The 14,870-nt window shown below is 34.2% G+C and overlaps 1 protein-coding gene across 2 annotated transcripts in view; it reads right to left on the bottom strand.

The window, feature by feature from the left end:
* Positions 1-14,870, bottom strand: part of LOC128990280 (cadherin-23-like) — a 99,450-nt gene that overhangs the window by 1,363 nt on the left and 83,217 nt on the right. Inside the window, exons 26-35 of one of the 2 annotated variants that reach the window (XR_008490510.1) lie at positions 14,295-14,483; positions 12,223-12,355; positions 11,657-11,817; positions 9,675-9,917; positions 8,903-9,088; positions 8,457-8,593; positions 6,064-6,262; positions 2,790-2,988; positions 1,522-1,666; positions 394-493 (exon numbers count right to left, since the gene is read on the bottom strand). Coding sequence is in view for 1 of the 2 variants with exons in the window: in XM_054412599.1 (XP_054268574.1) it covers positions 394-480; positions 1,522-1,666; positions 2,790-2,988; positions 6,064-6,262; positions 8,457-8,593; positions 8,903-9,088; positions 9,675-9,917; positions 11,657-11,817; positions 12,223-12,355; positions 14,295-14,483 (1,679 nt within the window). In the remaining variant the exon portion in view is untranslated. The remainder of the gene's footprint in view (positions 1-393; positions 494-1,521; positions 1,667-2,789; positions 2,989-6,063; positions 6,263-8,456; positions 8,594-8,902; positions 9,089-9,674; positions 9,918-11,656; positions 11,818-12,222; positions 12,356-14,294; positions 14,484-14,870) is intronic. The other variant, XM_054412599.1, reaches the window with a different exon arrangement.

Here is a 14,870-nt window from a genome sequence, read left to right as displayed (position 1 = left end):
TTTATTTAACCTTTTTGATTATTTTAACCTTGTATTTGCCTGTATACACAGGACTTGAAAGCTTGTGTTTGGAACTTATAACACAAAGCAAGGGGTGAGCCGGTATAGTACAAGAATGAACTGTAGGCCTACTGATAAATTTTAATTCCTAACACCGGGATTCCAAATTCAAGACATTGCTGCCTTGGTTTTGATGTATGTCCAGTTATCATCTCACTGAAATTGTTTTCCACTGCTCCATAAAATGGCAGATCTATGAATAAGTGCGTTTAATATATGGTATAGTGCTGTTTTAATTTGAAATTCTTCAGGTAAATAATTAATTACAATTTTTCAATTGTTTTTATAGTCTATTCTAGGAGTGTTTATAACTCTACGCACAACACAACTCACCTGTTGCAAGAAGAGTTTGCTCCGCCATCTTGTGTTTGCACACTCACAACTGCGTTTTCATCCAGAGAGTCTCTTTCAGACGTTTGACTGGAACAAAAAACTACTATATATGCCTTTCATTTTAAAAACAAAACGTTATAACTCAAATTATTAGTAAAAATTGTGTACGATCGGTGAGATTGAAAGAGACCAGCTGGCCTAGATCATTGCGATTCATACCAGGATTTGCATGCAATTTACCCCTAACATTGGTCACCATCTCAAGAGAGGGTGATGAATGACTATATAGTCCTCCTAAAAAATTAAAAAATTTTGAACATTGTGAAAATGTTTACGATTACCTCCAAGCTCCTTCTACCACACATGTTTTCAACATCAGAATTGAAGAAAGTTTTATATTCTTAAACTGGTCATTAGGGCGGGAATTAGATTCTACTTCTTGGTACTGTATTTGTCAAAGGTGTAATTGAATAATTTATATGTATTATATTTGACTATTATTTTATTATCTATGTATTGTTTCCTTTATGAGAGCACTAAAACAAAACCATCCATAATTTTCCTCATTAGTTTTTTTCCTGAAAACCTCTCTTGTATCCTGTGTGATTTTCTGTCCACTCTTCTTTCCATTCTTTTTTTCTTTATAAATTATCTTTATATAATTGACGAGACACCAGTTACTGCTATAAGCACTTTATGTAACCTTAAGATATGGTTCGGATTCCACTATAAACTGTAGGTCCCTTAGTTGCCATTAGCTGTATGGGCTATTAATTAACAGCTGTGCCTAAGGAATACGTTGGCCTTAGTCACTAACAAGACTACATGATTGCTCCACGCATCCTACACTCATCTCCATTCATACTTACAGTACCTACTTTGTATGGTCGCCATTTCATTGAAAAGTATTAAAGTATGTATCCACTCTTCTTTCCATTACTTTTCTTTTTGTGTGATAACACTGTTTTACTGATTTTTTTCAGTTTTTTTTCATGTTTGCCATGTCTTCTTAAGAAATCTTTGAAAAACATTGTTTCTGCATAGACACCAAATAATGATTAGGTTTAACTTGGAGGGTAGGGATAAAAAATTGTTTTTACAATATAATGCAGATTACTAAATAATTACCTCATTGAGTCGTCCTCCTTGTACCACTCATTCTCGTAGGCCTGCATCCAGATTGGGTTTGACCCCTCGACACTGTGCATGTTAGTGTTGGGTAGCCGACCCGGCCCAGACCCAGTCACCCGGGTCATGTCAGACTCTGTCGAACCTACAATAAAAATTACATTGTAAAATACAAAAGTGACATAGAAAAAGGGTGACCCATTGGAACTTATGAACATTTTTAAAGAAGTAAATAAGAATAATATTTTGATGACTGAACATGCTTTCATGGATTATTAGACCATAAATGGGCTAAAGTAAAGAAAAAGCTGGTTTTATGCGGTAATACATCCTTCATTTGTATTTACTGTAAAATCTATATATTTGATTCCGTAAACAAATCGGTCCCCACGAAATATCTCAAGCTAGGAAAAATTTAGCATGGCTGTTGAGGATTCATTTTAAAGCTTAAGGTCTAAGGACGGTGGGGAAAATTAAAAAAAAAAAATGTCAAAAATTACCCCTGCTCTGCCCCACAGGCCGTCAAAGATCCAGTCATTTTCTAATAGAGCTACAGAAAGAAGCAGAAGGAAGTAGAGCTACAGTGTTTCTTTAAGCTGTTTAAAATATACCAGCTGATGTAAACAATGCAATTGTATGTTTATTCATTTTAGTGTACTGTTTACTGATTTTAGTTTAGAATGGTAATGCACTGTTGAAATGCATCGTGTAAGGGGAAGACCGTGACTAAATGTGTAAAACATGTGTATTTAATTTCAATTTGTTTACGTATACTAAAAAGCAGCGATTGCTGCTATGGTCCCCTAGTATATCCTGTAATGTTGCCAATTGAATTGGTAATATAATAACAACAACAACAATATTTTAACTTACAATAAATGGTTATTAATAGGGATTCATTTAAGAATAGTTCAAATGAGGAGTGATGACACTGATTTAAACATAACTGGAACCTTATTTTAGAATTTCACAACACTCAATAGGTACTACTTCTTTTTATGTAAAAACCTTTATGTTTTGCAATCATTAAGGTATAATCTATTTTTAGAATCATAGGACAAATTAATATTGTTTGAATCAAATATCAAAATAAATAATTCCTAGAGTACCGTCACAAGTTCCTGGTTTTAGTTGTCAGTAACTGGTTCTAAACTTAAAAATTAACCATAAGGATCAAAACCATAATGAACACACTTCATTCAAAGGTCATTGCTGAAAGCTATTTTGTTGTTTCTTGTGTAGAATTATGATTTTGAGGAAATTCTCACCAAAAGCAGTGATGGTGGCAGCTTTAAGCTGTCGTTGGTAAGAGGCTCTCTGAGACAAACAGATGGAGATCACCACTACCAACATGAGTCCGAGGAACACAGTGGTGCCAACCAGCCAGAGCCACACAACACTGTCAGGGCTGCCAGCCTGCACCAGTGCTACAGCCTCAGCAGCCTGGGTGTCCAGCACGTTGAACTCCTACGATCGGGAAACATTAAAAATCTTGTGTCACAAGACATTACAATATAGCTATGTCAATGCAAACAGTAAAGATTTTTGAATACATATACACTAGCAGAGTACCCGTCCTTCGTACGGGGTTGGCATAAGTATAAAATGCTTATTGCAGTTATACTCAAGCTTTGCATTTGCAATGGGGAGGACACGGTTTCATAAAAATTTGGGTCTTTAGATTCACGGTATGCTTTACTATAACACGTCTACCATAGCATAATATTCTACCACTGCACCTAAACCATAGAAAAAAATAAATTATCAAACATTCACACAATATCACAAATTATTCATTATTCATTAAATTAAAAATACCCCCGCCGCAGCAAACCTGCCTCCTAAGCAAATTTCCATTTGTCTGAATTGATTTTCTATCAAATCTATTTAAATAACATTAGGTTTTACGATTACCTAGGTTTGCTGCTACAAGGAAACTAATAAAGTGTGTTTTTTTAATATTAATAGCTGAGTATAAAATAAATGAATTTGAATTTGCCAAGTTTGATCAAAATATATCCATAAACAAGCAAACTACAACATTTTCCAATCTATGTATATAAAATCCAATGTATGTTTGTTTGTTTGTTTGTCCTTTAACTACAACATTTTCCAATATTCTCTATAAGAATAACACGGGAATTTTAAATTTTTTTTAATTATCTCCGTTACTAATAATTGTAGAAAACACTTTGATATACTAAATTGTTTGTTTTTTAAGCTCTTTAAAATTGTTAAGAGAGAAATTGGGAATTTTGGGTTTTGAGGGTCAAAAATGAGAAAAACCATTTTTTACCCCATAAAACCCCCCGTAAAACCTCTTTCCCATGGTCCGATCATGCTCGTTCGCGAACTCATTCAAGTTTATCCCGCCTTAGACCTTTAAACCAAATTTCATCAAAATCTGACAAAATTACTCAAGTTATCGCGTTCACGGACGTATATATATACATATATAAAAATTTGAACGAATTGTGTTTTTGGCCTCTGGGGACATCAAAATGAAAAAGTAAATCGGTCCCGGGCCTAGGTCTTACCATGCCACCTACTGTAATAGCTACTAACAGACAGCACAGGATATTTAAAAAATATATTTTTTTATCTTTAATGAATATTTTTAAAATGCATCCTATTCCACCCCCAATGTATCCTAAAAATAGTTAAATAAAATATTTTGTTTTAATATATTATAAATTTTACAAAAAATATTTTTTAATTTTTTTTTTAAATATTTTCAATAATAAAGATTTAATACTGTATGAAAAGCTTAATTATTAGTTGAGTAAATTGATTAGTTAGAATTGAATAGTTCATAAAAACAAATTTTGAAAAAAAATAGAATACAATTTTTCTGCCCTGACCGGGTCTCGAACCTGATACCTTCGGTTTGTGAGCCTCGTACCTAACCTCTGAGCAATCTGTGCTTGTTGATATTGAGTGTTTTCAAGTGGTAAAAGAGTAGCCGACAGTTTCAATATGTCGCAATACTTGTAATATTTTTGAATATGATTCTGTTTATCTGTTTAGGCATCAAGTAGTAGAATTTTTTTCTGGGATTTAGAGAGGATACTGGTTTTTGAATATAGATTATTTAATTACCATTAGATTAGTAATGTTATTATAATAGATTCTTTTAACATTAATTAATATTTCCCCTTAAATTGTTTAACTACCTATTAAAAAATTCGCTCAAATTAGTTAAAGAATATTAATTTTTAAAAAAAATACATTTAGCATAATTGTTATATGTTAAGCAGGTGTTCCCCACTGTATCTAGTATCACAACTATCACAACATCATCTGACTACATTTATTATAGATCCAATTTACTATAGATCCCAACCGTGCCGACCATTTCCCAACGTTGGGCCAACAATATGTGTGCTACTTGGGCGGGACATCCGGTATTTTAAAAGTTTACTTTTACGAGATAGTCTAAACCTTGTTGTTTAACTGTTTGGGAAAAAAGGAATTTTTTTGGAGTGATTTTAAGACAACTTTAATATAAATGCAATTTTTAGTATAGGCTATTTTAATTATTTCAAAAAGTCTTTTAGTCGTGGCCCTAAAACAATTCTTTAAGAAACATGAAATTTGTTGTCAAAATATATTTTACCCAGCTCGGTTGAAACAAATTACCAAAATATATTTTTTAAACTTAAATAGGCTATTTATAAAATATTTTTACAGTTCTATAAATATTCTTAAAAGCTATATTTTTAGGTAAATAAAATATTTTATAAATATCTTTTACATAAAATATATATTTTGTCTTAATATATTAAAAATATTTTGTAAATATGTTCAACCAAAAAAATAAAAATATTTTAAAATTTTATTTTTAAGACCATTAAATAATAATTTTAAAATATTTTAAAACTATTATGTTAAGCTAACATATTATTAAAAAATAAAAAAATATATTTTAAAAATAATATTAAAATGTATAAAATATTTTTAGGATGGATATATATTTTAAAAATATTTATAAAATATCCTTGTGCTGAATTCCCTATAAGGAAATTTGCTAAAACAAAAACATCACTGTAAACAATCCTACAGTTGCATATCACAGCTTTTTGTTGCTGCTTAGTTCAAATTAGCTGTTGTCATAAATGCAAAAAAATATAGTGCTGCACCCATATTGAGACGCAGTCAGAGCAGCGCAGCGCAGCACAGGGCAGGGCAGTTTTTGTTGATGTTGGCTAGGACATGTGCATATTGTGGTACAGCGCAGGACAGGGCAGTGCAGTCCCGCACGTGGACTGCAGGCACTTGAGGCCGAGACACAAGTACCTGCATCACATTGTTCACCTGCGCCGTGTTGACTAGTTGACATACGAGAACTGTATGACACCGCTTCCTAATATGCGATATCAACTGTGCGGCACAGACTTTTTACCCAATGCTGCCCTGTGCTGTGCTGTGCTGCGCTGCCCGGATCGGCACGCACAGCTCAATATGCGTCTGGGCTGAACTGCTGTTCCACTGATTACCCCCTCAAATCGATCAACATAGACCAACACTTCAAGCAGCAAATACCTTGAACAGCGAGTCGAGATGTTCAATACTCTGGTCCACCATCCGCAGCACCTTGCTCACGTCCATGATGGAGTTGTCAGATCGGTCGACAAAGTGAAGATATAGATCAGACCTCGTCTTGTCCACCCGTCCGTCCATTGTCTCGTGAACTTTCACTTCATCTACATTGACTATCGCTCCAGTCACATTCCCCAGTACTCTGCAATATAAATTTGTACGTTTATGTTTCAGACTAGCCAATTATTTTGCTACATTTATTTTTATCAGAAGTAATTTAATGTTTGCACCTAATAATGGTAGAATATTTACATTCACTATGTGAAATTTTCAGAGATTCTCGCTGATTTGCTTCTGACAATCCATTGGTCATAATCATCCAAAAGAAGACAGTCTCAGACATTACGCCCCTTACGAGCATTTATTTTTATGAGAAGTCATTTTCCCCTTTTGAGGGTTGATTTTATCTTTTATAATCATTGATATAGTGGATTATTTATTTACTTTGTTCATGATGTCTGTCTTGTTTTTATTTTACAATGCAAATGTGGTAGTTGGGCTAGATAAGGGAAAAGCCATCTCACAATTGGCATCTCGTTTCTTGTCTTTTTTCTGTACTAACTTTAAAAATCATTACAACCTAACATTAAGTTATTTAATTATTTATTAAATTTGTAGATTACAAACTAGACGGTAAAATTTACCATCAGCTAAAATAAATAAGATAGATACCATAAAATAATAAAATGAACCATAAAACCATGAAAACCATGAAAATGAGCCATAAAATGAATAAGATAGGGCTCTGTACTAGGGCCATTTTTCTTTAACGTCTACATTAATGATCTTCCTATCTATCTATATATTAATAGGCAAGCATGTTTCTTTAAAACCTTTTTTCTCAGCTCGTGTGCATCGTAGGGAAAATCTACGCATACTGTTAGAAAGCTATTTTCCTGTAGGTGTGCAGAATCCCTTTATAAATTAAAATAGGCTCAAAAATAAGCACAAAAAATTAATTTAAAATTTTGAAAAATTTAACATGGATATTATGAGTTGCCATGCTGGTGACAAAATAACAACGAAATATAAACAGAAAATCAAAACAAATGGAAGAAACTCCAATCACATGTTCTATTCAAAGTGTGGAATGAAAATAAAGAAGTATGTACATTAAATATTTTTGGTCGAGTTTCGACCACTGGACGACCTCTAGTAAATATAAATACACAATCTGTTATATATGCGGATGATACAACTTTACTCGCTAACCATTCTAATTTAACAACCCTGCGCTTAATTAGTCAAGAGGCTGAACATAGAGCATATGATTGGTTTTCTGCAAACAGACTATCTTGTAATTCTGACAAATCACAATATATAACAATCAGTCTTAAAACAGAGGTAAAATTTGAATCAGTTAAACTTTTAGGATTTAATTTGGATTCAAAATTAAATTGGTCATCACACATAAAATCTGTTTGTAACAAAATTTCAAGAGTGAGGTGCTTGCTGTGGAAACTTAAGGATTTTGTTAGTCAAGAATATTTAAGATTGGCGTATTTTGGACTCTTTCAATCGCACATACTAAATGGTCTTATTTTGTGGGGCCACTCTCCACATATTAATGACATCCTTTTACTCCAGAAAAGGTGGTTCGAAGCATTACTGGAGAATGCTCAGATACACATTGTAAACCTCTTTTCATTAACTTCAGGATACCAACCATAGTAAATCTTTACATATTCCAAATTCTAATATATACAAAGTCAAACTTAGATCAATTCTCTTTCCGAAAAGACCTACACAATCACTATACAAGAGGTAGGGATAAAATAGATATATTGCAGCACAGATTGGCAAAAACCAAACATTCACATAAATTAAATTGTATAATGTTTTTTAATAAGCTGCCTGAAGAAGCAAAATTAGTTTCTTACAGTATTTTTAAAAATAAACTGTATGACTGGATTGTTAAAAATCCCTTTTACAAAATTGATGATTTTTTAAGTTGTGAAGTAAATATTAGATTTTGAAGAGTAAGTTGAAATAAAGCTTTTATTTTCATGTAAGTGGCTATTTAAATTTAGATATTTTGTACTGTAAACACTGAATCACCTTGTAACTATGTATAACAATGACGTGTCCTATTTCTTTTATAAAGATCAATGGAAATAAATATTTCTTATTCTTATTCTTATTCTTACCATCAGTTGTCAGTTTAGATAAGATACAATTTTTAAGTCAATATCAAAACACTTGTGGACATGAAACACACACCAAAACATGTTTTAGATTTTTTAAATGGTGATATATTTAGTTAAAAATACATTCGCTTATGTGTGACAACAATATACGGTTTTAAGTTATCACACATAATGATCTAGGAAACTTACTCTCTGAAGACGTCAATCTTCTCCCGGATTTCTATGGGTTGCTGCCTCAGCACAAATCTTACCCTCTGGTCTTCTCTTAGGAGATAGATAAAGACTCTTGCAGTGTTTGACAACCCTCCTGAGTCATTTGCAATTACCTACAATCAAAGAAATTAATAAATATAATAAATGGCTTAATTTACTGCAGCCGTTAAAGTTGTGAATACCAATAACTTCTTACATAATTTGAAATTGAAATGTTATTCTTGGGATTGTAAAACTCTTGTCCAACCTATGGTGTATCCTAGTAAAAAGTGCCTCTTCTTGTTTCTCAGTAGATAGATTGTATCTGGAAAGCTATATTTTGATAGCTATCATAATTATTTACATTTTTAAAATATGTCTGTTGTTATATTAGTCAACATTCCCTATTATTTAGGCTCAAGACACATAAAAATCCTCCTCACCTTGAAGTCAAAGTAACCCTTCATGCCCCTCTGTGGGTCAAAGTTCAGGGACACTACCCCAGAGTTCGGGTCTACCAGGAAGGGTGGTTGTTGTATATTCTCCATCCCCTCGCTCAGTGTCATCTGTGTTGGACCCGCCATGTAGTAGCGGACTTCTGCGTTGGGTCCGTAGTCTGCGTCTTCAGCCTGAAGCATTTACATTTTAAAGTTTAAACTTTGACTATAAATACACTAGACCTTTCCATCCTCTTGTTTAAGTTGTAGGCAATTTATTTATTTTTTTCTCAACTGCCTCTCATCATAGACCAATAATCTATGCAGTGAACTAATGACAGTAAAGTACCGTTAAATGCACAGTGCAGTCTCAAATCAGAAATGTCTGGCTTAGTTTATCAAGTCTACACTGAGTTGTTATCACTTGTTTGGTGTAGAACAGAATAAAACTTATAACTATAAATTCAATAACAATAACATTTTATATAACTTAGAATCGGGACTTAATATGCTTAAATTAAACACAACTGACAGCAGATTCTTTTCATCTGTGGAAGATTTGTTTTCTTTAAATTTCTGTTTTTTTCACTTTGGTTGTTTGTGATTGTTTATATTTTCAGCATTTTTAGAGTATCCTTCCTCTGTCCATTTTAATTCAATTATTTTAGGCACACACTTTGCTGCGTATTATAAGCTGAAAGTCAATGACATAATGTCTATCTAGATAACACCTTACATACACTCTTACCCAAACACAACTCGACATCTCCTTACTCACCCTGACTTGCATGAACTCCGTGCCAAAGTCAGCGTCCGTGGTGACGCCCCCGGTGAACACCTCCTTGACGAAGTGTGGGGGGTTGTCGTTGATGTCGTTGACGTACACCAGCACACGCAGGGTGGTGCTGTCTCTCAGGTCCAAGTAACTGCTGTTGACTGCTGGAGGGGAGACACAGTCCTCACTGGCCTTGACCACCACCACATGCATGTCTTCTTCCTCTCTGTCCAGTTCTCTGGTTACCTGTGAAGACAAAAATAATACTTGAATTTGTTTTGATGCGAATAGTTTCTGAGAATCTTCTGATTCTAATATACAGAGGGGTGCAAAAGTAGTTATACAGTAATGAAACTGTATAGTACTTATCTGGTCAATTGGAGTGGAGAGCGGGATGTGCATTTTGTTCTGCTAAAAAGCCAGATATTCTTAGCCAGTATTTTTAGTATAAATACTGGAGTTCATCAAGGGGATGGACTATCACCTCTACTGTTCAACCTAGCTTTAGAAGAAAGTTTGAGACAAGTTCACCAATGCAACCCTGGGCTGGAAATAGGGAGAAAGACAAATATTCTAGCTTATGCTGATGACAGTGAGCTCATGGTGGAAAATGAAAGTGATTTAAAAGTTTTAGCAGGAACTCTCATAAGGAAAGCAAAAGAAATAGGCTTAACAATAAACTAAAATAAAACCAAGTATCTATCAGTAGGACAAAATCCGCCACAAACACAACTTCCTCTGACAGTAGAATCCTACTCCTTCCAAAGATGTACAGAACTTAAATATTTAGGAATAATTATTGACCAATATAATACAGAAGAAACTGAAATTAGATCACGACTGCTCAGTGGTGACATATGTTACTGGTCCTAGCAAAACCTATTGAAAAGTAAAATTTTATCCAGAAAAACCAAATTAAAAGTCTATAAGACCATTATACTGCCTATAGTTACCTACGGATCTGAAACATGGGTACTAACCAAACAAGATGAAAAGAAGCTAATAATTTTTGAAAAAATAATTCTCAGACAAATATTTGGCCCAATTAAAGAAGAAGAAGTTTGGAGGATTAGAACAAATAAAGAATTACGTGAGGTCTACAAAGATCCGGATATTACTGCCTTAATTAAAAGCCAAAGACTTCGATATGTCTACAGGAGACCTGAAGAGTCAGTCTTGAGAACAGTGACGGATGCTGTACCTGTAGGAAGAAGACCTTTAGAACGCCCAAGGCTGCGATGGTGGGACCAAGTCCGAAGGTATATGAGAAGGATGTCCGTTACAGAGGAGATGATGAAGGACCAAGAAAGATGGTGCAGAGCTGTTGGAGAGGCCAAAAACCTGCTTAGGTTTGAGTGGCCAGCTAGGTTAGGTAAGGTAAAAAAAGCCAGATAACAGCAAGATTTTGGCATTTAAGAGCTGTGTTTGGTAATTGCTTAGTTCAGTTGTTCACTAACATAAGTTACAACATTAATTCAATTTTTATGTCAACATAGTATTTTAATCCTGCTGCAGACTTTAAAAATGAAAATATACCTTCTTTTCCACCCTTTTTACCCTTCACTAATAAAGTGTAACATAGTACAGTAATTGTGAAACTTCCATTTAGAAACTATACATGCTAGTATAACTCCAACAAAAACAGCTGAAAGCTATACTTGAGTTGTAACCTCTGAGTCAGGTTTAGAACTACGAGGGATTGAATTCTGTCAGCTCAGGTCTATTTTGCAACTCATGAGGTGTTCGCCAGTCTGTAGCAAAGCTTGGTGGGAGAGGCCCACATACAATAAACTGTGGACAGCTCAGTGGATGTTGATGGTATGAGTAAATAGGAAATACTATGTCAGTTGCAACCCAATTTTACTACTTCTTGTGTATCCTTGCGTAACCAGAAAAACTCATAGGCATAATCAAATAACTAATATGTCCATGAACTCAAAGGGTTGACATTTCTTTAAAGAAACAACAGCATGGACACTACTCACAGTGATTTCATGAGAGAGAGGTTCAATGTTGAAGTAGCCGTGGTCGTTGCCGGCCACTATGAAGTAGCAAACCGGAGTGCGAGGGTCGTCTAGTTCGTCTACTTCATCTCTGTCAACTGTCTCCGCCAACAGACGACGCTCCCTGCCTGGTGCTGTGTGTTCTGTCGGTAAAACAATTTAAATTAAAAAAAATATAGCAGAAGTAGTCTATGAACTTGTAGTGAAACTAAAATAGAAACAATTGTAATTTTGTAATAGTGTAAAAAGGATCAGTTATTGTTGGGTATCAAAAAAGCCATGATCATATATATATAGTATGGCAAATGTTTTAAACAAGCAATTTTCATCTTCCTTGAGCTGTTTTTAAGTATATGTATGTTAAATGAAATTAAGGGCTTACGTAATTGAAATTTTGTAAGTTATATTTTAACCTCGAGACTACAGGAGAGCAACCAAGGGCTGTTTTATCCCCATAAAGTGTTCTGTTAGTCTAATGAAGAAAGTCTGGTTGCATATTTAAAAACTAGTCCTTATCTCAAATTGTCAAGTTTAAACCGATAAAGTACCTGTGAAGTTGACTGGGAAGTCTTCTACCAGAAACTGGGGCTGGTAATCATTCACATTCTTGACGTAGATTGTCAAATCTAGGTCTGAAGACAGAGGAGTTGGAGTGCCGTGGTCATAAGCTTCAACTCGGATCTGCAAATCATCATTTAGAAAATTATTCTTAATTTAAAATTTAATTTTATCACTATATTGGATCCAATAATGAACAAGGAATTTGTGCATGACTAACCGATAAAGAACAAAGGTATTTCCAGTACACAAAAAATTTAAAATAATCATAACACAAAACTTTCTAAATCACTTCTACGAGTGGGTTTCTTTAATATTTATAATTTTCCCTTCTAAAACTTATATAAAATTAGATGGGGTGTTTCCTCAAGAACATTACTGAATTTTTTTTATAAATTATGACTGGTATTAGGCCTACTATGAATAATAATATATGACTTTGCATGTATAAACAAGAGACTTCAAACTGCGTAAAATACTTTTCATATGTTTTTGCTAAACATTATTAAACATCTTTCCCGTCCTGAAAATGGAGCCACTGACATAATTTTTTATCCTCTTTTAACCAGGTACAGTTTCTGTAAAAACTGTAACGATGAAACCCGTGTCACCTATCTTTGTCAAGAAGATGCTCCAGGGTGAAGCTATAAAAGAACCAATTTACCGAATAGGCACGTGCCTAGGGCCAGAGGCAATCAACTTTTTCTTGGGGGGGGGGGGGGGGCGCAAAAAAATGGAAAATAAAAAGATTTGGTGGTTGTATTTGCATGCATGTTAGCGCCACAGCCAAGAGCCGACCCCAATTGCAGCCCCCCTGCAACCCCATACCCATCCATAACATCTACCATCTACACAGCCTACCCAGAGAGCACAGAATAGAAATAGAGGGGTTATGCATATCCAGCAAGCATAACGCAAGATTGCAATAAAGAAATATATTTCATTGTTATTTTAACAACCATTAAAACCCAAAGAAATTATTTGATTAAGAATTATATTATGAAAGAGTAAGTGATCTAGATTTTTCTTTGCCGGGAAAGTTTTGTCAGCGGCAAAGTTCGAGAGCTTGAGTTTAATCATAACATTTTTTTTTATTTTTATCCATGATGTATAGATTTGGAAATAAATCAGGTACTGTAGGACTGACACGTTGCTCACTGCGTCCTAAACACATGAATTTATTGTTAAACGAGATGCTTTTATCAATCACCATTTACATGTTTATATGCGTTCTATATTTATTCTAATTTATAATACGAGTAATATTTCTATACCGTATATACGATTGCTATTTTTATCCAATATTTTATTGTTTTGTGAAATTCATGACTAAACAGCAAAATCAAAACCAGAAAGTTAACTAAATCATTATTGGTGCGTAGCAAAATGAGTTAGTTCCATATGTTTTAAAATGCAATAACCCATTATGATATTTTTTTATATAACTATACCCAAGTAAACCTCTGTCCCAAATTGTATTTATGAAATAAACAGCTCCACCAATGGATTTTTTTTACATTTGTTATATTTAAAGTATAACACAAGTATAAGGATTTTAAATCAACTGAATGCTTTTGTCTAGTTTTTACTATCCTGCGATAACAAGTATTTCTTTTAACATAAACATTTTTGCATTAATAATTTGAAAATAAAATACCTAATATGTTTAAAATATACTTTTTTACAATTCTAAAAATGTTCTAGACCGTTCCTGACTCGACTTATGACCCGATATGAGGTAGGGTAGGGGGGTGGGGGTGCCTTCATAATGGCGGTCCTGCAAACAGCCTTTACTAATGTCCTCCCAGCTGTTAGAATTTAATTTCTCTGCCTGTAAAAGCAGTTAAGGGTGCTAATACAAGTTGTGTCTAGGGCGCTGAAAGGTTAAAAAAATGGGCCTGAAACTATGTTAAGTTTTTTAATCTGTTAGCCTTATCTTTTTTTCCCAAATTGAACGTCCTAAATAAGTTTCAATATCCTGTCACCTGTTACAGTTTCGGGGTCTCATAGTCAAGTGGCTGATTGTTTAGCTCAATTCTCTTTTGTTTCAACCCCTCCTTACCTGGTACAGTTTCTGAGTCTCTCGGTCGAGAGGTTGTTTCAGAGTTATGAGTCCAGTGTCCTGATCTACTCTGAACGTCGCCCAGTCTCCTGTCAGGTCTTGCCGCAGCCTGTAGCGCACTGCTGCATTGGGCCCAACGTCTGCATCCACCGCCTTCACTGTGATTACAGTGCTCCCCACTGTTGCGTTCTGCAGAAACAGAGGAAATATTTGGCAAAGCACTCTTGATGCTATAGTATTAGTTTTTCAATAAACTCTCTTGTAAGGATACGGACCTTAATTAAATTTCCATTAGATTTCAACTATTGAATATGCGTCAGCTTCAGCTGTTGTATTTGTTTTTATCTACAACTGGTTGTTAACCTTTAAATTTGTATGATTTCCATGTTTAAATTTTTATAAAGTTATTAGTTTGTATTCTGCCACTCAGCAGATTATAAATATGTAACAAAAGAGATGTTCATTAAAATTAGCAGTGCGAGTTTTGCCTCTATGATCAATGTTAGATGTGTAACTGTTTTTTACAATAGATAGATTAAGGAACCACACACTCATCTCTTCTGTATCTTCAATCTG

This window comes from Macrosteles quadrilineatus, unplaced genomic scaffold (assembly GCF_028750875.1).
Source record: "Macrosteles quadrilineatus isolate MER2022 unplaced genomic scaffold, UCM_ALF_1.0 Scaffold_3__2_contigs__length_128488019, whole genome shotgun sequence".
In the NCBI taxonomy this organism is placed as follows: domain Eukaryota; kingdom Metazoa; phylum Arthropoda; class Insecta; order Hemiptera; family Cicadellidae; genus Macrosteles; species Macrosteles quadrilineatus.
This window is presented reverse-complemented; position numbering and strand designations above follow the sequence as displayed.